At 43.8% G+C, this 22,985-nt stretch overlaps 2 protein-coding genes across 5 annotated transcripts in view; one reads left to right on the top strand and one right to left on the bottom strand.

The window, feature by feature from the left end:
• Positions 1–8,076, top strand: part of LOC140399318 (serine/threonine-protein kinase N2-like) — an 80,020-nt gene extending 71,944 nt beyond the window's left edge. For all 3 annotated transcript variants that reach the window (XM_072488841.1, XM_072488839.1, XM_072488840.1), the window contains 3 exons: positions 5,334–5,441; positions 5,563–5,643; positions 5,765–8,076. In XM_072488841.1, coding sequence (XP_072344942.1) covers positions 5,334–5,441; positions 5,563–5,643; positions 5,765–5,965 — 390 coding nt within the window. In that variant the 3' untranslated portion in view covers positions 5,966–8,076. The remainder of the gene's footprint in view (positions 1–5,333; positions 5,442–5,562; positions 5,644–5,764) is intronic.
• A 1,241-nt stretch (positions 8,077–9,317) lies between these two features.
• zdhhc12a (zDHHC palmitoyltransferase 12a) lies at positions 9,318–22,964 on the bottom strand. 2 transcript variants are annotated; one of them, XM_072488842.1, is made up of 5 exons: positions 22,712–22,964; positions 19,300–19,436; positions 18,448–18,555; positions 17,050–17,216; positions 9,318–13,336 (listed from the first exon to the last, which is right to left on the bottom strand). In XM_072488842.1, exons 1-5 carry the CDS (start codon positions 22,806–22,808, stop codon positions 13,021–13,023), a joined length of 825 nt encoding a protein of 274 aa, XP_072344943.1. In that variant the 5' UTR covers positions 22,809–22,964; the 3' UTR covers positions 9,318–13,020. The 2 variants fall into 2 exon arrangements, with proteins under 2 accessions (XP_072344943.1, XP_072344944.1); XM_072488843.1 differs by lacking the exon at positions 22,712–22,964 and adding an exon at positions 20,874–20,901.
• Between the last annotated feature and the right edge of the window lie 21 nt (positions 22,965–22,985).

Here is a 22,985-nt window from a genome sequence, read left to right on the forward strand (position 1 = left end):
GTCTGGAGTCACATGTAGGCCAGACCAGGTAAGGATGTCCGATTTTCTTCCCTAAAGGAATCATATGGGTTTTCACAACAATTGCTAATAGTTTCATGGTCACCATCACTCAGAGTAGCTTTCAGTTCCAGGTTGATTAAATGATTTCAAATTGCACCAGCTGCCGTGGTGGGATTTGAACATTGGTCTGGGTTTCTGAATTATTAGTAAAGCGACATTGCCACTAGGCCACTATTTCCCCACATCCCATTTTTTTTTTGCTTTAAAAAACATTACCAATTGAGAAGGAAGGCAGATGATCTACTCCAGCTCTCTATTGCAAGTCTTGAGCGACCTAAAACTTTGTTTATTATATACAAATTAATATTAAAAAATTAATTCAAGTTACAATGACAAAGAACTCTACAATCAAAAAGCACAAATTAACTGAACTCAACAACTGGCGGTGATTAGCTCTTTAAAAATGGAAATCAATGGCTGCCATTTTAGTTAGAACTCTCCTACTGACCAGCTAATGGACCTTCTCCAAGTGTAAGAACGATATGAGGTCACCCAACCAGGCCGAGGCACTAGGCAGAATAGGAGACTTCCACCCAAGCAGAATCGTCTCCGGGCTATTAACGAGGCAAGGACATCCGTCTTCACCCCTGTCTGCAGCACCAGTGATTCTAATGCCCTGAAAAAGGCCACCAGCGGACATGGCTTCAGATCGACATTAAGTATCACTGACATGGTGCTGAAGAAAGAGACCCAAAAGCTTACTAAATTGGGACAGGACCAGATGAGTGTGGTTAGCCGACCCCAAGAATAACACTCTCATCCCAGAGAAAACTCCACTCATCCTCGCCTTGATCAGATGAGCCCTGTGCACCACCATGAACTGGATCAGACTAAGCTGAGCGCAAGAGGACGAGGCGTTGATCCTGTGAAGAGCCTCGCTCCATACCACCTCATTATCAGGATTCCCTGATAATGAAAGCTAGATCTGCCGATGCAAAAAGGTAAAATCTTCAGGTGGGCTCCCTTCCCCAAGGGGTTGACCAGGAAGTATTTGCTCTTATCCAGATTCAACTTATACCCAGAGAAGGAGCCAAATCTCCCACGCAGCTTCATTGTCTCATCCATAGTGGATACTGGGTCTGTAATATAAAGAAGCAGGTCATCCGTGTACACCCTATGCTCCACCCCTCCCCACTTTATACCCTTCCATTTACTGGAAGATCTAAGCGGTTCTATTGCCGGAGAAAACAGGAGCAGAGACAATGGACATCCCTGCCTCGTGCTCCTATTCAGTGGAAAGTAGTCTGAATTCAAAGCATTTGTGTGAACACTAGCAATCGGGGCCCTATACAACAAACAAATCCAGGATATAAACTTTTGTCCCAATCCAAACCTCTCAAAAGATCTGAGATATGTGCACTCCACCCTATCAATTGCCTTTTCAGCATCTAGGGAATCTAGATCATCTCCAGCTTGGCCACAGACGGACAATTTTTAATAAACGACATATATTGACTGACAATTGCTGACCCTTGACGAAGTCTGTCTGGTCTTCTGAGATCACCTCTGGGAGGCAGAGCTCCAACTGCAGTGCCAGCACTTTTGCAAGTAACTTAGCGCCCGCATTTAAAAGCAAAATAGGTCGGTACGACCCATGTTCTGTAGGGTCCTTGTCCTTCTTGAGGATCGGGGATCAGGGAAATAACAGGCCTGTGCAAGTGTAGTGGGCAACGAACCACGAGGCAAGGAGTCGTTGAACATTTCTAAAATTAGAGGGACCAATTGTCCCACAACCTTCTGATAAACTCAATGAGGAAAGCCATCCAGGCCAGGAGCTTTACCCATTAACCCAATGCATTTCCTCTGGGCTCAACGGGAATTCCAACTCTTCCCTCCTCTCCCCCTCCACCACTGGGATGGAACCCATCCAAAAAATCATCATGGCTGAACCCTCCACCGGGTGCTCCGATATATAGAGATCCCGATTAAAATGTTTCAAAAGCGGGCAGCATGGCGTGCAGTGGTTAGCACTGTTGCCTCACAGCGCTGAGGTCCCAGGTTCGATCCTGGCTCTGGGTCACTGTCCGTGTGGAGTTTGCACATTCTCCCCTGGTTTGCGTGGGTTTCACCCCCACAACCCAAAGATGTGCAGGGTAGGTGGATTGGCCATGCTAAATTGCCCCTTAATTAGAAGAAAAATGAATCGGGTAGTCCAAAAATTTTTTTTTATGTTTCAAAAGCCACATTAACCTGAGGTCGGAAATCGGGCTGCTACTCTAGTCCCGTATCTGCACAATCTCCTGGGAAGCCGCCTGCTGTCTCAGTTGGTGAGCTAAAAGGTGATTGGCCTTCTCCCCATGTTCATAAAATACACTCCTTGAACGTCACAGCCGGCCCACAGCCTTATCCATTGATAATTCAAAGTGTGCCTGCAGCTTTTTCCTACTTGCCAACAACTCCAAGTTTGGGGCAATGAGTACTGATGGTCTGCCTTAAGAATGGAGTCCACCAGCCTCTGTCGCTCTGGCCTCACTGTCTTTACCATGTGCACTTTGTTCGAAATTATCTCTCTACAATAACTACCTTATGGGCTTCCCACAGCCTGGAAGCTGAGATACTCATTTTTATTGGATTTAATATATCCCCCAGTTGCGGTGGATATATATCCACAAAATCTCTTGTCTACTAATAATGCTGTATCCAATCTCCATGGAAGCTAGGAGGGACCTGACTCCAGCGGCAAATCAAAATGTGCGGCAGAGTCTAAAATCGCAATCCCGAGTAACCTGCTCCGTCCACCAAAGGAAGCAGAAATTTTTCCACCACAAAAGAGTTGATACGTGATTATACCTGGTGAACATGGGAGAAAAAGGAAAAATCCCCTTCTGCAAACCTAGAACCATGGAATCCCTATAATGCAGAAGGAGGCCATTCAGTCCATCAAGTTCGCACCGACCCTCCGAAAGATAACCCTACCCCACTCTCTTGCCCGATCCCTGTAACGCCATCTAACCTGCATATTCCTGGACAGTAAGGGGCAGTTTTATCATTGCCAATCCATCTAACCTGCACATCTTTGGACTGTGGGAGGAAACCCGAGCACCCAAAGGAAACCCACACAGACCTGGAGAGAGAGAGAGAGAGAGAGTGCAAACTCCACCCAAGGCCGGAATTGAACCTGGGTCCCTGGTGCAGTGAAGCAGCAATGCTAACCACCGTTGCACCCTAGTCTGATGTCTCTTGCAGAAACACCACATCGGTATTTACATTTTTACAGTGAACAAATACCCTCCGTCTTTGCACTGGGCCATTCAACACCCCTGACATTCCAGGTAACCAAACAAATTAGGGGCTTCCCACCCCCCTCGATCTAGAGTCCGCCATTTCCACCATGAGGGATAATGCAGCAGTTACGTAGAAAGTACAGCAACCAGGCCCACCAAGATGGCCGTCAAACCCATTAACAAGATTAAACATGAAGAAAAATCTTCAGTCACCATCAACAAACTATCCCTGCTTCCCACCCCCTCTTCCCTGCCCTCAGACAAAAACCTCAATCAACCCACATCCAGTCCATGCTTCTTTACAAAGGAATCCACCTCCTCCAGCACATCTCAAATTTAGTCTTTCCCCTCAAAGTTACTCTTAGCTGTTCCTGGTACACCACATCAAACTGTACTCTTCTTTTATACAGGGCAGCTTTGGCCATGTTGAACGCCACCTGCTTCTTTGCCAGCTCCGCTCACTCATCCAGATTAAAAACTGATTGTGTGGCCTTCCCATTTGTAGTTGCGATACTCATTTGCCCATCTCAGGACCCAATGTTTTTCTTGGAAGCTGTGAAACTTCATGATTACTGCTCGCAACAATTCGTTGGGGCTGTATCCAGTTCTGTTGGAGTGTCCGGTGGGCTCGGTACAGCTCAGGAGAGGACGTGTATCTAGCCTCTCCCGTCTTGTATCAGAGATACCATCTTGTATCTCTGAGTTGGGCCTTCCATCCCCTCTGGCAACCCCACGATCCAGATATTTTACCTCCTGGAACGATTCTCCATATCATTCACTTTGGCCTTCAGCATATTATTCAAATCGGCCATCAGAGACATCTCTGCTTCCAGAGAGGCAATCTGGTCGCTTTGCCTCGAAAGGGACACCTCCATACCTTGAATCGTGTCACCATGTTCTTTTACCATTTTGTTGGTCCTCTCCAACGACAAACTAATGGGAACTAAAGCATCTTGAAATGAAATAAATCGCTTATTGTCACAAGTAGGCTTCAAATGAAGTTACTGAGAAAAGCCCTATCGATTTGCCCGACACAACCCGTCAGTATTTGTCAAATTTTGCCATCATGGTGCTAGTAAGCATCTCGGCCGCTAGTGGAGTGGCTGGAGTCACAAAGGCTGCCTCAACATTTTCTCCACCGGAGCTCTGAGAAGCCTGATTCAGTCAACCAACTTCTACTTTCAGGCTTTTCATCCCTGTGTTATGTAGGTATCTTATTCCATTAAACAAGTTTGATTTTAAATTTAAACACCCCCCCCCCCCCCCCCCCCCCCCAGCCGAACTGGGACTATGGTGCTGAGGACCCGGGTTCGAATCCCGGGCCTGGGTCACTGTCCGTATGGAGTTTGCACATTCTCCCCGTGTCTGCGTGGGTTTCACCCCCACCACCCAAAGATGTGCAGGGTTGGTGGATTGGGCATGCTAAATTACCCCTTAATTGGAAAAAAAAAACAATTGGGTATTCTAAAAAAAAATGTAAACCTGAAAATAAGCGAAAAGGACAAAAGAACAGTACCCTATCGGGAGCCACCTTGTGACCATCCCGCCGCTCACATACGACGTTACCAGACGTCCCTGTACCTCCACTGATGAAGTTTACTAGCTCAATTTTTAAAAATGATTTTACTTCGCTTTGTCATATTTAAGAATTATGGGGTGGCGCGGTGGGTTACCGCTGCTGCCTTGCGGTACCGAGGTCCCAGGTTCGATCCCGACTCTGGGTCACTGTCTGTGTGGAGTTTGCACGTTCTCCCCGTGTTTGCGTGGGTTTCGCCCCCACAACCCAAAGACGTGCAAGGTGGGTGGATTGGCCACACTAAATTGCCCCTTAAATGGGAAAAAAAAATAATTGGTTACTCTATATTTATTTTTTTAAAAGATATTTGTGAATTAAACTCCTCAACAATTAAACATATATATAGTAAAGAAAATGGAAGAAATAAAAAAATCTGCATTTCCATTGTACTAATTCGTTTACACCATTGGGCCTTGCCCATTCATTTTAACAATGTGGAAAGTAATTGAGCATGTGTTTGCGGTTACTTGCAGTGTCCCTTTCCGGGAGATGATGATGACGAGATATTTGATAGCATTGTCAATGATGAAGTCCGCTACCCACGGTTCCTTTCAACAGAGGCTATTTCAGTCATAAGAAAGGTCAGTCTGCCAGGATTGCAACTCTTTATCTGCATACAGCCTATCCAACGAGAAGGTGGTTAACATGAACACAAATTAACAAGGAGTTTCAGGTCACATTTTTATCTCCCTCATTGTTCAGCTTCTGAGAAAGAATCCAGAACGTCGACTGGGAGCTGGAGATCAGGATGCAGAAGAGGTGAAAAAGGAGGCATTTTTCAGGGTAAGTAAGAAATACATGTGCATTGCGTGCAATTTGGTGCCTTTACTTTGTGTAGTTTTCATTTTATATCTAAATGTTTTCACCTTGCACCTAAATTCTCATCTGTAACTTTGTTTCACAGGAAGTGGACTGGGAAGCCCTATTAGCTCAAAGAGCAAAACCACCACTCGTCCCAAAACTAAGCAGCCCGTGTGATGTCCAGAACTTTGATGAAGAATTCACATCCCAGAGACCAATCCTTTCGCTAGTTTGTGACTTCCGCCCACTAACTGCACAGGAACAAGCAGTGTTTGACGGCTTTGACTATGTGGCTGATCTTTAACAAGATGACGGACGTGTAAGGCTCAAATGTGCGCTCATGTCATAACTTGTGAGAACGCTGAAGCTTGCTTTCGGGCAAGTTGAAGCTCTTGTGGCAACAGCATTTGAAACACTTGCTGCTCACTCCTATGGTAACTTAAATGTTGACATTTAATTTCCAAGGTGACCAGAATACTGGACCTCTGAGTTTCATTCTATGAATGCATTTTATTTCCTTTTCTAGAATCAACGCATTAACCTTAATCATTACAGGGAATTGATGCAAGTATTCATCTATTTGGTAATGAACTATACACTAAAGCATTAGGATGATTAGGTCCCATAGCAACTAGTGCACCTCTATTGGGATGAATCATAATGTTAAAAAATTCAAGACCAGTGTTGCTAGGATTACAGTTTTTTAATTCAGATATACACTTGGTGTTTGGAAAAAGCAAGCCCATCACTCGTCTCCTGCTGTAAAGAAATTCCCATTGTGAGTGGGAAGTTCCTCTTTCAAGCATTTCCCCACCGTTTTGATATTTGTTTGGGAAGTGGTTGTGGTAAAAGTTGAATGCAATACATTTCCCCTGCTCCCAACACAACTGCCTCATCCAACTGTCCATCTCCTAAAGCTGCCATGATTGCTGTTCTGCGAGTAGGGATATAGAAGATGATTGTTCTCTGGAGCAAGACTGGCCCCATCAATTTTCTCCCGTCTCCATGTACAGTGCCATGCAGTGAGGACTAAATTACCAATGATTGCAGGCAAATTTTGAAGTGAATAGGGAGAAATTTATCATTTGATAACCACCGTAAAGTTTCACATAGTCAATTATAAAATGTACTGTTTTGTCCAGTGAAGGTTAAATTGTTGTAAGGGATTATTTCATTTCCTCTGCTTGCCCCCACCAGCAAACTGGGAAGTATATTCTGCCTTTTCTCTTCTGGATATATTCAGTAGCCTTTTCACGAACTTTGTGACGAGGGTGGCACGGTGGCGCAGCACTGCTGCCTCACCGCACCGAGGACTCGGGTTCAATCCCAGTCCCGGATCACTGTCCGTGTGGAGTTTGCACTCTTTCCCCCCCCCCGTGTCTGCATGGGTCTCACCCCCACAACCTAAAGATGTGCAAGGTAGGTGGATTGGTCACACTAAATTGTCCCTTAATTGGGAAAAAAAGAATTGGATACTCTAAATTTATTTTGTAAAAACTAATGGCAATTTTATTCTGTTTATCTTTCTTGCATGTCATGTTCTTGAGCGGAGAAGACTGGATAGGCAGCTGATCCCAGATTTCTGTGGATGCAGTAAGGATAATTAAGTGTGTATATGGCTCACTCTAACCTTTTCCTTTTGACCTCTTCCTTTTGTCCTCTACTTGTGGGGAATATGTCTGGCCCACCTCCATAGCAGCACTTATTTCCAGGAATTGTATTCGCTCACAGTTCAAACACCAATTTAATTCCCGCTGAGTATGTTCATATAACTTGGGATTTGTGGGGGTTACAAGTCATTTTTAAACTTATTGCACTTATCTTCATTATATCTTTTATTTAGTTCATAAATATGTTTATATAACTCCTCAAAAGTTAACAGAGGAAAGTTAAAAGCACTGATATTAAATGACGAGATGAAGACGTGATAATATTGAAGGATATGATCTCCAGCTTTCCCTGTATTTGTATTTTCTGATCTTGACCACCTGCAAGTGGAAGGCTCAGTACTCTCCATTGAAGCAAACAGAAACTGGATCTGATTCACTTTGGATTGCTGTTAAATACTCCCATTAGCAAAGGCTTGGGAGCAGGCAGTTAGCCATTCTTCTAGCCATTGGTGGCATATAGTCCAAGGGATGGAGTAAGAGTAGAACTACTTGATCCCTCATAAGAATTAAAAACATGAAATTCTGCAAACTAGAAGTATTGCTTTATTATGAAGGAAAAATACCTAGCTGTTTGCTTAACAATGTACTTTATATAAATATATATATTAAAGATTAATTTTGTATGAAAAATACTAAGGAGATCGACAGGAACTTGATTCATGTTAAAAACATAGCATTGTTCATATTGTAATTTATTACTTGTATTTGATAAATTCACTACAGTAAAATTAAAGAATTAACCATACATTCCTGAGTTACCATTAAATCCATCAGCCTGCAAATAACAATTAGCTGCAGCCACATTGATTCTTCACAGAAAAAACAATGACAAGAGGAAGAAAATGCATCTTCAAACCCTCAGGTAACTGAAACCAGACCAGCTGTTATCTATAAAAATAGTTCTGATGTGATCTCTACACCATTCAAGAATCAGTTCAATGCCATCTTGAAGGATAGATAAGCACCCAATTCATTTTTTTCCCAATTAAGGGGCAATTTAGCGTAGCCAATCCACCTACCCTGCACATCTTTGGGTTGTGGGGGTGACACAGGAGAATGTGCAAACTCCGCAGTGACCCGGGGCCAGGATCGAGCCTGGGTCCTCGGTGCCGTGAGGCAGCAGTGCTAACCACTGTGCCACCCCTTGAAGACAGATAGTTAACACCCCCCACGTTAGCCAGGAACATGTCTCGAGGCTCTTTACTTTCTGGGGGAAAAAACACCCAACATCTAATTTATTTGTACTCTTATGCAGTTTAAAGTTCTCTCTACACCTTCAACTGAAATAATTTCAATAGGCACACCATTCAGCTCCTTATTTTATAGACCTACCAATAGCTATAATCAACTGTCAGTAGCAAGAGGGATAATCAAGGTGTGAAGCATGATGTTTGCAGTGGCCTCCTCATCTTCCTCCTTGACATGTCACTTTTGACACCACTGACCTCTATGTTCTGGTATGTCTCCACCGCAGTCCATCTCGAGCACTGCACACCGTGGTTCAACTCTTGCCTGAATCACTGAAAACAGAGTGCTGCCAAATGGTATTTCTTCTCGCAGAAGCTTTTTCAGTGCATTCCAATGGTCCATTCTTTGTCTATATGCTATCCCTTGCAGACATTATTTAGACTGTACTCCTATATTCATTGGCTCAAAATGTATTTCCACAAACCTATTGTTAGTACCATGAAAGCTCTGCTAGTTATTTTTCTTAATAAATTTAGAGTACCCAGTTATTTTTTTTCCAATTAAGGGCAATTTAGCGTGGCCAATCCACCTACCCTGCACATCTTTGGGTTGTGGGGGTGAGACCCACGCAGACACGGGGAGAATGTGCAAACTCCACACGGACAGTGACCCAGGGCCGGGACTAAACCCGGGACCTCGGCGCCGTGAGGCAGCAGTGCTAACCACCGTGAGTTCTGCTAATTATTGACCACTAGTTGCATTTATGGAAACATAAGCAAATGACTTTTTAAAACAAAATACAGTGATAATTTGTTTAATCAATATTTTCCCAGAATATGGACAGCTGAAAGCTACAGTAAAGATTCCAGTCCAAAAATAAAAGTCCAATATTGGAATAAGAATACAATCAACCTCGAAGTTTTAAAAAATCATTCTTTGTATCATTCATGAAAAAAAAACCTCTTTGTGATGCTGCATTATTAGCAATGATCTCATTTACATTCCCTATACAGTCGCCTCTTTCCTGTTCAACAAGCCTAATTAAATTCCAAGATATCTTACGTTATCTGTATTAGGCGTTTTGCCATCTGTTAATAGGAAGGGTGATTGCTCTATTTTCTAACCACACGTCTTCCTTTTATTGGCTGAATTTTATCAATTATATAAATTATGGTGTGTGATTTGTAATTAGTCTGCCCTCCTTGCCTATCTCTAATGACCTCTCCAAAAGCATCAATAGGGCAGTGTCTCGAGATTTTAAAAAACATAACTACTTAGAACTACAACAGGTTTAATCTCATTAAGGGATTACATATCCAGGATTGTACAGTTCAAACTGGAGTCAAACTTGCATATTTTGACTCACCTGCCTGTAATTTCGACTCGCCTGTATTTTCAAGTTTATTTGTTACTGCATTATTGCACCAATCCAAACCGAATGAGCTGGGTAGTGATACCACCTAGTGGCATCAGGTAGTAGTACAATATAACTAGCTCCAATCAAATATCAGCCTCCTGAGAATTTTGCCCCAGACTATTTTGTGCGTTATGACAAATGAGATCTGCTAATTTGTGAATCACATTATGCCATTTTATCATAAGACTAAAATAATGTCTAATCCCTGCTGTATGGGTGGAAAAGTAGTGACTCTCACCCCAGTGGTTAAAATCATAATCTAAACAATTTGGTCCCTAATTTTTCACCATGTATATTGTAAATTCAGAGGCCTCACTGTTATTTTGAGATTGGATGTGTAGTGGCACATTTTGAGGAACATAATCATCCTTCACCAATTTCCAACTGGATGAGTTCAGGTGTGAATTACAACTGGTTAAAAGCTAATTACTAACCAATGGATTAAAATTGAGGCGTGACCAAGGGCGGCACGGTAGCACAGGGGTAGCACTGTTGTTTCACAGAGGCAGGGAACCGCCTTTGATGAACCGACTTGGGTCACTGCGGAGTATGCACGTTCTCCCCGTGTCTATGTGGGTTTCCTCCGGGTACTCCGGTTTCCTCCCACAAGTCCCGAAAGACGTGCTGTTAGATGAATTGGACATTCTGAATTCACCCTCTGTGTACCCGAACAGGTGCCGGAATGTGGCGACTGGGGATTTTCACAGTAACTTAATTTCCATGTTAAGCCTACTTGTGACAATAACAAAGATTATTATTATTAGATAAAGAGATACATTAGCTGGTGAGAAACCAATTCCTCTATTGGGTAAAATGCACTAGCCAATTTTCTCTGATCTTAAGATTGCACTTAAAATAAAAGGACACTCTCTACTTGACAGCAATACACAACTCTGGATTTTTAAAAATTAATTTGAGTACCTAATTCCTTTCTTTTCCAATAAAAGGCAATTTAGCATGGCCAATCCACCTACCCTGCACATCATTTTGGGTTGTGGGAATGAGGCCCATGCAGACACGGGGAGAATCGCAAACTCCACGTGGACAGTGACCCGGGTCTGGGATTGAACCCAAGTGCTCGGCGCCGGGATCGAACCCAGGTCCTCAGCGCAGTGAGGCATCAGTACTAACGACTGCACCACCATGCTGCCCGATGACTCTGGATTTCAATGCAGACTTTCTCAACTATGTGAACCCATTTACTTGCACAGAAGATTGAGGGAAAAGTGCAATGCTTAAAATGAATAAATTTGCAGAGGAGTGAATGACTAACCGGAACAAATCCAGTTTTGAAAGGCAAAGCACATCACAAAAAATCTGTAGTATTCTATATGGAACAACAACTTGCATTTCTACAGTATCTTTAAATAGTCAAACCTCTCAAGGGCCTTCACTGAAATGTAATATGTTAAAATTTAACATTGAACCAGAAGGAGATATTAGATCAGGTTTGGTTGAAGGAGCATCTCAAAGTAAAAGCAAGACCGGTTCAAGTTTCCAAAGCTTAAGAGTCTGATAGCCGAAGGTGCAGCTGCCAATAGTGCAGCGTTGGAAATGCACAAGAGGCCCGAATTGGAGGAGTGCAGAGACCTTGGGTTGGAGGGATTTGAAAACAATGAGAATTTTCCTTGCCAATGTAAGCCACGGGTGTGATTGGTGGCCAGGTGCTGGTGCAGTGGAGAGATCTCAGCTGGCTGAAAATGATGATTCTCTTGGAGCAGTTCCAAAGCAGCAGTGGTAAGTGGCTTCAAAAAAAAAAATCTTTGAATTTGCGTTAAGACGATTTGAAAGAAACAACCGAATGGGTTTTATGGACAACTTCTACACATGGGTATAGGTAGAGATATGGAATTCGTTTTCTGATCAACCACAATCTCACTGAAGATGGAATGGTGGGTATTCTTTGTATGTTTTGGTTTAAATGGGTGCTTTGTAAAAAATTTGGACATGCTTTGAATAAAAATATTTTAAAAAAATTAAATGATGGAATAGGCTACGATGGCTAAATTGCCAACTCCTGTTCAAAGGAGGTTGCAGATGTGAGGTAACTGCATGCTTAGGGAAGACAGACAATTAAAAGTAAAAAGATACAAACTGATACAGCCACCACAAATGACCCAATTTCAGAGCTCCACACCATTTCAAACATCACAATTTCTAAATATTGCAAATGAACACACATAGATTTACATGACTGGAGTAGTATGATAAATTTTAGTACATTTAGGTAAAAATATAAAGGGATTTTGGAAAAAATATAAACCGTAAGACATGGTCAGCAGGCATCATTGAAATAATTTACAAAAGGTTTGATGGTGGATGTTGTTCGTTAATTTTTGAACATGTTAAGCTATCAACAAAGGTGTTCCTGAAAAGGGATAACATGATTCAATGCAGCTATCATCAAAATTTTAGACACGACAGAAAAATAGTTCATTGGATGACATGTTTCAGAACATCGAAGAAACTCACTGAGCTACTCTTATTTTATTTTTATTAAAGTATCAAAATAATTCAGCATTAAAAGTGCATTTTGTTAGATAAATTAGCAATGTGTATATTTAATCTTTGAATGTGTATATTTAATCTTTGAAGAGTCTGACAGCACTAATAAAGGATTATTTCATAACAATGTTTTCTTCCATAACCCTGGGTCCGAATTCCTCAAGATCACTTTTTCCGTGCTCCTCACTCCCTGCCTCCTACTTTGCATTTACTCATTTGGGAGTCAGTGATCTTGAGTAACAACTTTGTCTTCATTTTATTTTTATGTGCTCCCCACTAACAGCCTGCCACCTACCCCTGAGAAATAAGTTGGTCTCACAGAGCTCAAAATATTTAAAAAAGAGGGAGAAAGCCGAGAGGGACTACCTATATCTCTTCCTCCCCCCCCCACCCCCCACACACATATTCTGTGAGACATTTTACTGCCCTCAACAAAGGAACAATCTCTGTGCCTGGCATTTTGGAGAAAATGTAGACATTATGATATCACCCGTCATGTACAATACAATCCTGGTGAGGCAGAGAAAGACAAGATCGGAATTGCAGAGTAGAGTCATTGCGTTAAAAAAGTGCCACTGACTAAACCAGCTCCTCCTCGGCTCGAAAATAAATCCTTTCCCACACGACTGTTTTGCACACGCAAAAAAATGTCCACAGATTTCCAAGGATGCCCTGGTCAAATGGGTTCTCCTCTGAGCCGCAGTGTTTGAGGTAAGAGATCCGATGGTGAGACATGAACTCCCACGTCGTGGTGTTGTTGGACACCAGGTACAAGTGTGACACAAGCAGCAACATCACCACCACAGTGAAAATGACAATGATTATAAACGCCAACAGTAGAAACGTGTTAACACGGAGCCAGTCATTCCATGCTGCTTCAGTACGGAACCCTGACCTGAGAAAACAACATTGAAGAATAGTACAGGTGTAAGGTCTGGTTCAGTGGTTACCATTCTTGTCTCCAAATCAGGAGGTTGTGAGTTTCAGCCCCACTCCAGAGACTGGAGCACATAAATTGAGGCTGATGCTCCCAATGTAGTTCTGAGGGAGTGCTGCATTGTTGGAGGGTCAATACTGAAGGAGGGGGGGGGGTCTTTTAAATGAGATCTTGGCTGGAATTGACCAGCTGTTTGCTGGCAGTGGGATTCTCTGGGCCTGTTGGCAGCGCACCCCTGCCCGCGGGTTTCCCAGCGGCATGGGATGGCATCAATGGGAATTCCTATTGACAGCGGCAGGAACAGAGAACTCCGCTACCAGAGAACGGTGCGCCGCCTCCTGCCTCTGAGAAATACGCAGCTGAGAGGGTGGAGAATCCCGCCCCCATTATCCCCGAGTAGATGTAATAAATTCCAAGACACTAATTTGAAGAAGAGCTAGGGAGTTCTCCCCGTTGTCCTTAACCAATATTTATCCCGCAACTAACAACTGCAAAACAGATTATTTTGTCGTCATAATTGCTGTGTGGGAAATGAAAATCGCTTATTGTCACAAGTAGGCTTCAAATGAAGTTACTGTGAAAAGCCCCAAGTCGCCACATTCCGGCACCTGTTCGGGGAGGTTGGTACGGGAATTGAACCGTGCTGCTGGCCTGCCTTGGTCTGCTTTAAAAGCCAGCTCTTTAGCCCTGTGCTAAACCAGCCCCAGATCCTGCTGCGCACAAATTGGCTGCTGTGTTACAACAATAACTACACTTCATTGGCTGTGAAGTGTTTTAGGAACGCCCAAAGTTGTGAAAGGTGCTACAGAAATGCAAGGTTTTTTTTGCACAAGTTTGCAATAAAGAGAGGTTATAAAGTGGAATTACACAGAATTGGGTCAATCGGCCACCTGGCCCTTGTGGGCGTTTATGCTCCACAAGTGCCTCCTCCTACTTTGCTTCTCTCTATCAGCATATCCTTCAATTCCTTTCCTCATGTGTTTATCCAGCATTCCCTTAGATGTATCAATACTATTCACTTTGATTACTCCATGTGATACGAGGTCCAGATTCTAATCACATTCTGGGTAAAGACGTGTCTCCTGAATTCAATAATTAGTGACTCGGATATCAAGCCTCTAGTTTTGGATTCCTCCACATGTGAAAATGCAGATTTACAGCAACTGAAAAACCTTATTGAGGAAACATTGCCACAAATTATTCTGTACAAATTGCTACATTCATTTTTATTTGGAGCAAGGGTATAATTGTAGCTCAGTAATGCTGCTGTTTTACACATCCAAATATGTTTTATCCTTTCATAAGATGTGGCTGTCATTGACAAGGGCAGCGGTTGTTGCCCATCCCCGATTACCCTTGAACTGAGCAGCTTGCTAGACCATTGCAGAGGACAATTGGGAGTCAACCGTGTTATTGTGGATCTGGAGTCACATGTAGGCCAGACCAGGTAAGGATGGCCGATTTCCTTCCCTAAAGGACATTGGTGAAACTAGAAGACTGAACCCCTATTTTAAAAAATAAATTTAGGGTACCCAATTATTTATTTTTTTCAATTAAGGGGCAATTTAACATGGCCAAGTCACCTACCCTGCACATCTTTGGTTTGTGGGGGTGAGACACTGGGAGAATGTGCAAACTCCATATTGAACGGACTTTCAGTCAGGCCGCTGCTTGGAAAATTGTATATAGTTTTGGGACCCTGTTACAGGAAAGGTGAAAAAACAATGGGAAAGTTGCAGCGTAGAATGATTAGGATGGTGTCAGGGTTGAGGGCTTATTACCGAAACTTGTCAAGTTAGGGGTATTTACCCTCCCACTGCAGCAGAGAAGGTTAAGATGCTTCATAAGACAAGACCTTTAAGATCAGGGTGGACTATGATTAAGTCAATAGTGTTGGTTGTGTTTCCACTGGTTACTGCACTGTAAAGAGAGAGCACAAATTTAAATTTAAAACAAATTGAGGGAGAGGTTATTCAAAACGCCTTTCCATGACATGATAGAATGTTTTTGGAATTCCTGTTATTGAAGCAGAGTACATAATTTATTTTAATGAGGAATTAATTATATCAAAAAAGGGATGTGAAGGGGAGTAAGAGATACATGGATAGAGGTTTGGTTGGCATAATATTATAATGATTCTTGAGTCATTATCGCATAGAAGGAAGCCATTTGGCCCATCTCAATCTGCAGGGAAATGGAAATCTGGAACTTCCTCCCCTGAACAGGTTATGGATGGGGCTCAATTGAAATTTTCAACAGTGAATTTGGTATTTTTCTTGCTTCAGGGTTACAGAATCAAGATGAGAAAGGGATAGATGGTACAAATCAGTCATGCTTTTTTAAAATAAATTTAGAGTACCCAATTCATTTTTTCCAATTAAGGGGCAATTTAGCGTGGCCAATCCACCTACCCTGCACATCTTTGGGTTGTGGGGGCGGAACCCACACAAACACGGGGAGAACGTGCAAACCTCACGGACAGTGTCCCAGAGCCGGGATCGAACCTGGGACCTCGGCACTGTGAGGCAACAGGGCTAACCCACTGCGCCATCGTGCTGCCCACAAATCAGTCATGCTTTAACTGACTGGCAGTGGAACAGATTCGATGGGTAAATAACATCCTCCTGTTTATAGGTCCCTTTGTTCCCTTTGCCCTACTGAGAAATCTCAACTAGTGAGGTTTGGTGTTGAAAATTCAAAGGTTTCAGGAATATAGCGGTGACATGAAAGTATCATGGAAATCCAAGAAATTGGAATATTTTCTGCTGGTTATATGTTTTAAAACCTGTGGAAAATGTAAGTTGCTTAAGGCAGGGACAGCTTGGTTATGTTAATAGAACTAGTGCTTTTGATTTTGCAACACTGCCAACAGATGTTTACCAAAGGCAAGCTGATAACAATGGGGGACAGAACATGAGGCGATTTGAATAAGGTGTTAAAGATTCAAAGGAAGAGACAAGGTGTGAAGAAAAGGCCATAAAGTGAGTGTACTTTACATTTACACTCTAAAAGCTAGAATTATGAAATGAAGGTAATGAAGTCTGACTTCTGAAGAGGTTAGGTGAAATAAAGGAGGATCAAAGGATGATGATTAAACCTATGCAGGTGGCTGTAGATAAGACCAGGAAAGCTGTTTAACTGCCAGCAAGCAATGTATGTGAAGAAAGCATGTCTTGAAAAGCAAGCGGATTGGTCTATGTCAGAGGTAACCCCAAAGAGAATTAATTACCTGATGTGATAACTGTTACTGGATTTTATACTTTCCGAAAACTATAAAGTGTTGTGGAACATTCAGGAAAATTAACTCCGAAGGTAGTGAAGTAAAGATTGTTTGAAACGTTGTAAAATTAGGTATACAGTGTATAGCCATTGTCTCAGTTAAGTGCACTTCTAGTTTACTTTCTTGTTGTTTATTTTATTGCTTCATAAACATTTATTTTCTCATATGGTTCTCTGGATTTCAAACCTTTTCTCACATTATACCAAATTGCAAAAAATACAGTTGAGGGTAGTTGTTTTGAGTTTCCTTTCTGGGATTCGGAATAACTTGGAGTTGGCCACTTGTCATGTCCTTACCAAAGGGAAGATTTGCAGATGATATCTCAGCCGTCTCCCTCTCGTGCACTAAAAGCTACCCACTTTACCAATGGTGTAAACTCAAAGACTCTCACCACGCAATGTGGAAGGCCCACAGCAGGACGGCGAGTTGCATGGCCAGGTAGAGCACAAAGAAGCGATGGTTCCTCTCCCCCACGCAGTTCTCAATCCAAGGACAATGGTGGTCATATCGACGCACACAGTGCTGACAGGACTGGCAGTGTTTGGAACGCATGGGCTGCTACTGGAACAAAGAAAACTGGTGAAGGTTTGTTCTTTCAATTTTAAAGTTCTCATATTTGTTTACAAATCGCTCAAGGACCTCTTCTCCACCCCTACGATCGTCTGAACTCACTGCTGCCCTCCTCCAATTCTGGAATCTCCGGCATTCTGCAATTAGAGTCATTCCACCAATTGTAGCCCTAAGCACTGGAATTCCTTTCCTAAACCTCTCCGACTCTCTACCCTTTTATTTTCCTTTAAAAACATACCACTCCCTGCTCCTTAGCTAAGTTTCAAATTTTGTCTCATTTACGAATGTACAAATTAGGAGCCATTCAGCCCCTCGAGCTTGCTCTGCCATTCAGTACAATCATGGCTTATCTGTTTGTGACCTCGACTCCCCATTCCCACCTACCCCCGATAACCTTTCGCCGTCCTCCTTATCAAGAATCTATCCAGCTCTGCCTTAAAAATATTCGAAGTCTCTGCTTCCACTGCCTTTTTGCCTTTTGCGGAAGAGAGTTCCAAGGACTCATCACCCTCAGGGAAAAACATTATCTTCACCTCTTCTTAAATGGGCAACCCCTTATTTTTACACAGTACCCTTAGTCCTAGATTCTCTCACAAGAGGAAACATCCTCTCCACACCCACCCTGTCTTCAGAATCTTAATGTTTCAATCAAGTCACCTCTTACGCTTCCAAACTCCAGCAGATCTAAGCCTAGCCTGTCCAACCTTTCCTCAAGGCAGCCTGCCCATTCCAGATATTAAACTAGTAAATCTTTTCTAGCTGCTTCCAACACATTCACACCCTTTCGGCGAGCGGAGCTCCTCAATGCAGAAAGGGGGACAATGTGCGGCCTCTGGGCAGGCGTTCCCCGCTGAGGCCCCCTACCTAACCGGGTATGCGATTAATAGCAGGGTGTTCCTTGGCTCTGCGAGCGCCAGGAAACACGCAGCTAAATGCCCTCGCTATGGGACTTTGATCAAATTTAGTTAAATTGTGCCCAGTACAGAACAGTTCTCTCCAGTGTCCTGGACCCAATATTGCTACAAATTAACTGGTCATTATCACATTGCTGTTGTGGGAGTTTGCTGTGTGCCAATTGGATGCCGCATTTCCTACATCATCACAATGACTCCACTTCAAAAGAACTTTATTGGCTGCTCAACACTTTGGGACTTTCTTCAGTCGTGTAAGGTGCTTTCGTTTTTGGAAAACAAGGTGCTCCCAAAGAAAGGAATCCCACCTGCACCATGCAGTATCCACAGCGCCTCAGTCTATGCGCTTTCTGTGTCACGGGGAGCATCTGCTCTTTCTCATCACCACCACACCGATTCGATCGAGCAACCCGGCCCTGGGAGTAACCAATAAAAAAGAAATCAGGAAATGGAAAAAGTCAAAATCTTCAAAATAACATTCAGAGCACTTTACCTTTTTTTGTAAACGGGTTTTTACCTCAAACAAGCCACTGAACATTGGTGAATTCTTTAGCCCAGGGACTGGTTGAGGCAAATCATAGATTATCCTAGAATCTACAGTGCAGAAGGAGGCCATTCGGCCCATCGAGTCTGCACCGGCTCTTGGAAAGAGCACCCTAGCCAAGGTCCACACCTCCACCCTATCCCCATAACCCAGTAACGCCACCCAACACTAAGGGCAATTTTGGACACTAAGGGCAATTTATCATGGCCAATCCACCTAACCTGCACATCTTTGGACTGTGGGAGGAAACCGGAGCACCTGGAGGAAACCCACGCAGACACTGGGAGGATGTGCAGACTCCGCACAGACAGTGACCCAAGCCGGAATCGAACCTGGGACCCTGGAGCTGTGAAGCAATTGTGCTATCCACAATGCTACTCGCAAATGGAAGACTTTCATTCAAAGGAAAGCCTGTTAAGTACATGAGGGAGAAAAGAGAGGGTACGCTGATAGAATGAGGTGAAGTAGGGTTGGCTCACACGGCATGTTTCTGAGCTGTAAATTCTGCTAATCCGTAACAGTTTTTTCTGGAGAAAAAAATTTTCTTCGGCTGCTCGGAGGAAAATTGCAGCCTCGCCTGCCCCTCAGAGTTGGTGTTGGACAGAGATTGGTTTACCTTTAGTTCATCGTCAAATGTGACGTATCCTGGGTCCATGAGGGAGGTGACAAAGTAAAGGAGCATCGAACAGAAAACCAGCAGCAGAAAGATGACTGGCTGGAGAAATTCACCACGTTTCTCACTCCTCCTCAAATCTGGAACCAACAATAACAAAGACTTGCATTTATATTGCACCTTGCAACCATCTCAGGAGATAAAGTGTTTTACCACCACTGAAATATTTTAAAATAATAATAATCTTTATTAGTGTCACAAGTAGGCTTGCATTAACACTGCAATGAAGTTACTGTGAAAAGCCCCCAGTCGCCACACTCCGGCGCCTGTTCGGGTACACGGAGGGAGAATTCAGAATGTCCAATTCACCCAACAGCCCGTCTTTCGGGACTTGTGGGAGGAAACCGGAGCACCCGGAGGAAACCCACGCAGACACAGGGAGAACATGCAGACTCTGCACAGACAGTGACCCAAGCAGGACTGAACCCGGGACCCTGACGCTGTGAAGCTACAGTGCTAACCACTGCTACCGTGCCGCCCTTTTAAAGCAGTCACCTTTGTTTTATAGGAAACACGGCAGCCAGCTTGGGCACAGCAAGGTGCCACAAACGGCAATGCAATAATGATCAGCTCATCTGTTTGCGCGGCGTTGGTTGAGGGGGTAAGCGCTGGCCTGAATACCCTAACAATTCTTTAATGTTTAGTCATGGGATCTTAACATCCAATTGACATTATAAAAGGCGCTATATAAATGCACGTTTGGCCGTTAGAAGAATGTACCATGGTGCTTTAAATCATGAGCGTTTCAAAAATTCAGATTTTTCCTGCTGCAGCTCCTCGGCGTCCTTTTCCTCTCTGCGAGGTAAACAAAGAAAAATATTTTCGGCTGAGAGAAAATCTTTCCGCTTGCGATGGAGGCCAAATGTAGGGACAACAAATATAAGATGGCAACTGTTAAATCCAATAAGAAATTCAGGGGAAAGTTCTTTAACCCAGAGAATGGCCAGAATTTGAAATCCGCTACCACACGGAATGGTTAAAGGGAAGCTGAATAAGCACATGGGGAGGGAGGGAAAGGAATAAATACTTCTGTTGACAGGGTGAGCTGAAGTGGCATTGTAAGAATGGGAGGAGATTCGTGTGCAGCATTGGGGCGCGGAGTGCACTCCCAGCTATGGTAGTGGAGTCGGACACTTTAGGAACTTTCAAGCGGTTATTAGATAGGCATATGGAGTGCACTAGAATGATTGGGAGTAGGTTGATTTGATCTTAGTTTCAGGCTAGTTCGGCACAACATCGTGGGCCGAAGGGCCTGTACTGTGCTCTAGACTCAACATAAATCTATGTTCTATAAACACGAGCAGGGACCAGTTGGGCCGAATAGCCTCGCTCTGTGCTCTAGACTCAACATAAATCTCTGGTAAAAGATGCTACATAAATGATTGTTACAAAGAAAGAAATTGCTGGAAATACTTAGGTCATGCAACATCTGTGAAGAGCGAAACAAAAGCTAATGGTTTTGTGTCAATGACCTTTCGTCAGTCTTTCTAGCATTTCCTGTTTCTACAACAACTTACATTGATATAGCATCCAGGGTTTCCAATCCTCCAGGATTGGCCTGGAATCTCCAGGAATTGAAGATCCATCTCCAGGATGCTGTGGCAAGCGAAACCATGGAGAAAAATCATAGGGTCTTTAAAAAAGGTCATTTTTCTTTGTCATTTTCTATGAACATTTCTCTTTGCATATATAAAAATATTACAATGGGAAATAAAAAAACTGTTGGGCTGACAGTTAAGCACCATCCAATTGGGCAATGAGGTTTTTTGCTTTTCAATTAGCGTAAGAAAGCAGTGCGTCACATGGATATGTTGGCCAGCAAATAGCTGAAGCATAGAGGAAAGCCAAGTGATTAAATTTGCAGGAATATATTTAATCTCAGTTGGAAACCCTAATATTATATTTAACATAGGAGATAGAATTACATTGCGTTCACAACACAGAAACAGCTAAAACCCCCCACAAAATGCGGGTCAATTCCTGCCTCGGGTGACTGCGGAGTCTGCACGTTCTCCCGGGTCTGCGTGGGTTACTTCCGGGTGCTCAGGTCTTACCTCCCGAAAGACGTACTTAGAACATAGAACAATACAGCACAGTACAGGCCCTTCGGCCCACGATGTTGCACCGACCATGTATCCTAATCTACGATAAACCTAACCTACACCCCTTCAATTTACTGCTGTCCATGTGCCTGTCCAAGAGTCGCTTAAATGTCCCTAATGACTCTGACTCCACCACCTCTGCTGCCAGTGCATTCCACACACCCACCACTGTCTGTGTAAAGAACCTACCTCTGACATCTCCCCTATACCTTCCTCCAAACACCTTAAAATTATGTCCTCTTGTGACAGCCATTTCCACTCTGGGGAACAGTCTCTGGCTATCCACTCTATCCATGCTTCTCATCACCTCGTACGCCTCTATCAAGTCACCTCTCTGCCTTCGCTCCAGTGAGAAAAGCCCTGGCTCCCTCAACCTTTCTTCATGAAACATGCTCTCCAGTCCAGGCAACAACCTGGTAAATCTGCTCTGCACCCTCTCCAAAGCATCCACATCCTTCCTATAATGAGGTGAGTTGGTCATTCTGAATTCTCCCACTGTGTCCCCGTACAGGCGCCGGTGTGTGACGACGAGGGGATTTTCACTTCATTGCAGTGTCACAAGTAGGCATAGGTAGGGTTGGGCTGGGGAATTGGGCCCAGGTTGCTCTTTCAGAGGGTCGGTGCAGACTCAATGGGCCAAAAGGCCTCCTTCTGCACTGTGAGGTTTCTATGAGGTCTGGCAGTATCTGTGCAGAGAATCAGAGTTAACGTTTCAAATCCGTACGGCATTAACTCTGTTTCTCTCTCCACAGAAGCTGCCAGATCTGTGGAGTCCACCCACCATTCTGTTTATATTTCAGATTCCCAGCACCCGCAATATTTTGTTTTTAATTTAACAGAAACAGGCCATTCAGCCCCTTTGGTCCAGCCTGGGGGTTCAGGCTCCAAAGGAACCTCCTCCCATTCAACTTCATCTCACCCTGTCAACAATTTTATTTCAGATTTCTGCAGTGTTTTACTTTTGGCATCAGTCCAAGTTGTTGTTGGGACATTTATTTCACTTTTCCAAGTTGTTGTTGTACTTCACAGGATCTACCATTTGATTGAAGGGTACAACACAAGTCTTTTGAAAAAACGGAATTGCCATAAGAAAGACTAACCGTAGTAATTACATTGGTAATGATATTACGAACACAGTTGATATTAATAATGTTGAACAGCTGTGATAATCCCCGGCTGATCAGCACTCTATGTCTCTGTCCGGCCCTGTCCACCCCCCCGGGGGAAGGTGGTTGAGTCCAATATGACCTCACCTGTCTCAAACAGGAAGAGAACCAACGTCACCGCCCACGTCAGCGCCGCGTGAAAGACCCGGATCAGGAAGCCGGCGGAGATAAGGTTCGGGAACATTCCCGAGTCGCCGCCGGTACCGGCTCAGTGCTCCCCGCTCCCGCGCCGCCGGTACCGGCTCAGTGCTCCCCGCTCCCGCGCCGGCGGAGAGGGCAACCAGCGGAGACCCGGGAGCGGCTGCGCAGGCCCTGAGCGAGCGGCCACCCGTCCGTTTCCGGGGCGACAATAAACCGCCTC

The sequence above is a fragment of the Scyliorhinus torazame genome, chromosome 22, assembly GCF_047496885.1.
Source record: "Scyliorhinus torazame isolate Kashiwa2021f chromosome 22, sScyTor2.1, whole genome shotgun sequence".
Classification (NCBI taxonomy): domain Eukaryota; kingdom Metazoa; phylum Chordata; class Chondrichthyes; order Carcharhiniformes; family Scyliorhinidae; genus Scyliorhinus; species Scyliorhinus torazame.

What these genes read in the sequence shown, in the direction of transcription:
- zdhhc12a (XM_072488842.1), bottom strand. Translation starts at nt 22,808, where the DNA reads ATGTTCCCGAACCTTATCTCCGCCGGCTTCCTGATCCGGGTCTTTCAC. An exon ending in GTGGATACTGCATGGTGCAG is followed by an intron (nt 17,217 to 18,447) that starts GTGGGATTCCTT and finishes TTGTTCCAGTAG; the next exon opens with CAGCCCATGCGTTCCAAACA. An exon ending in TGGGCCTTCCACATTGCGTG is followed by an intron (nt 13,337 to 17,049) that starts GTGAGAGTCTTT and finishes TTGTTTTCTCAG; the next exon opens with GTCAGGGTTCCGTACTGAAG.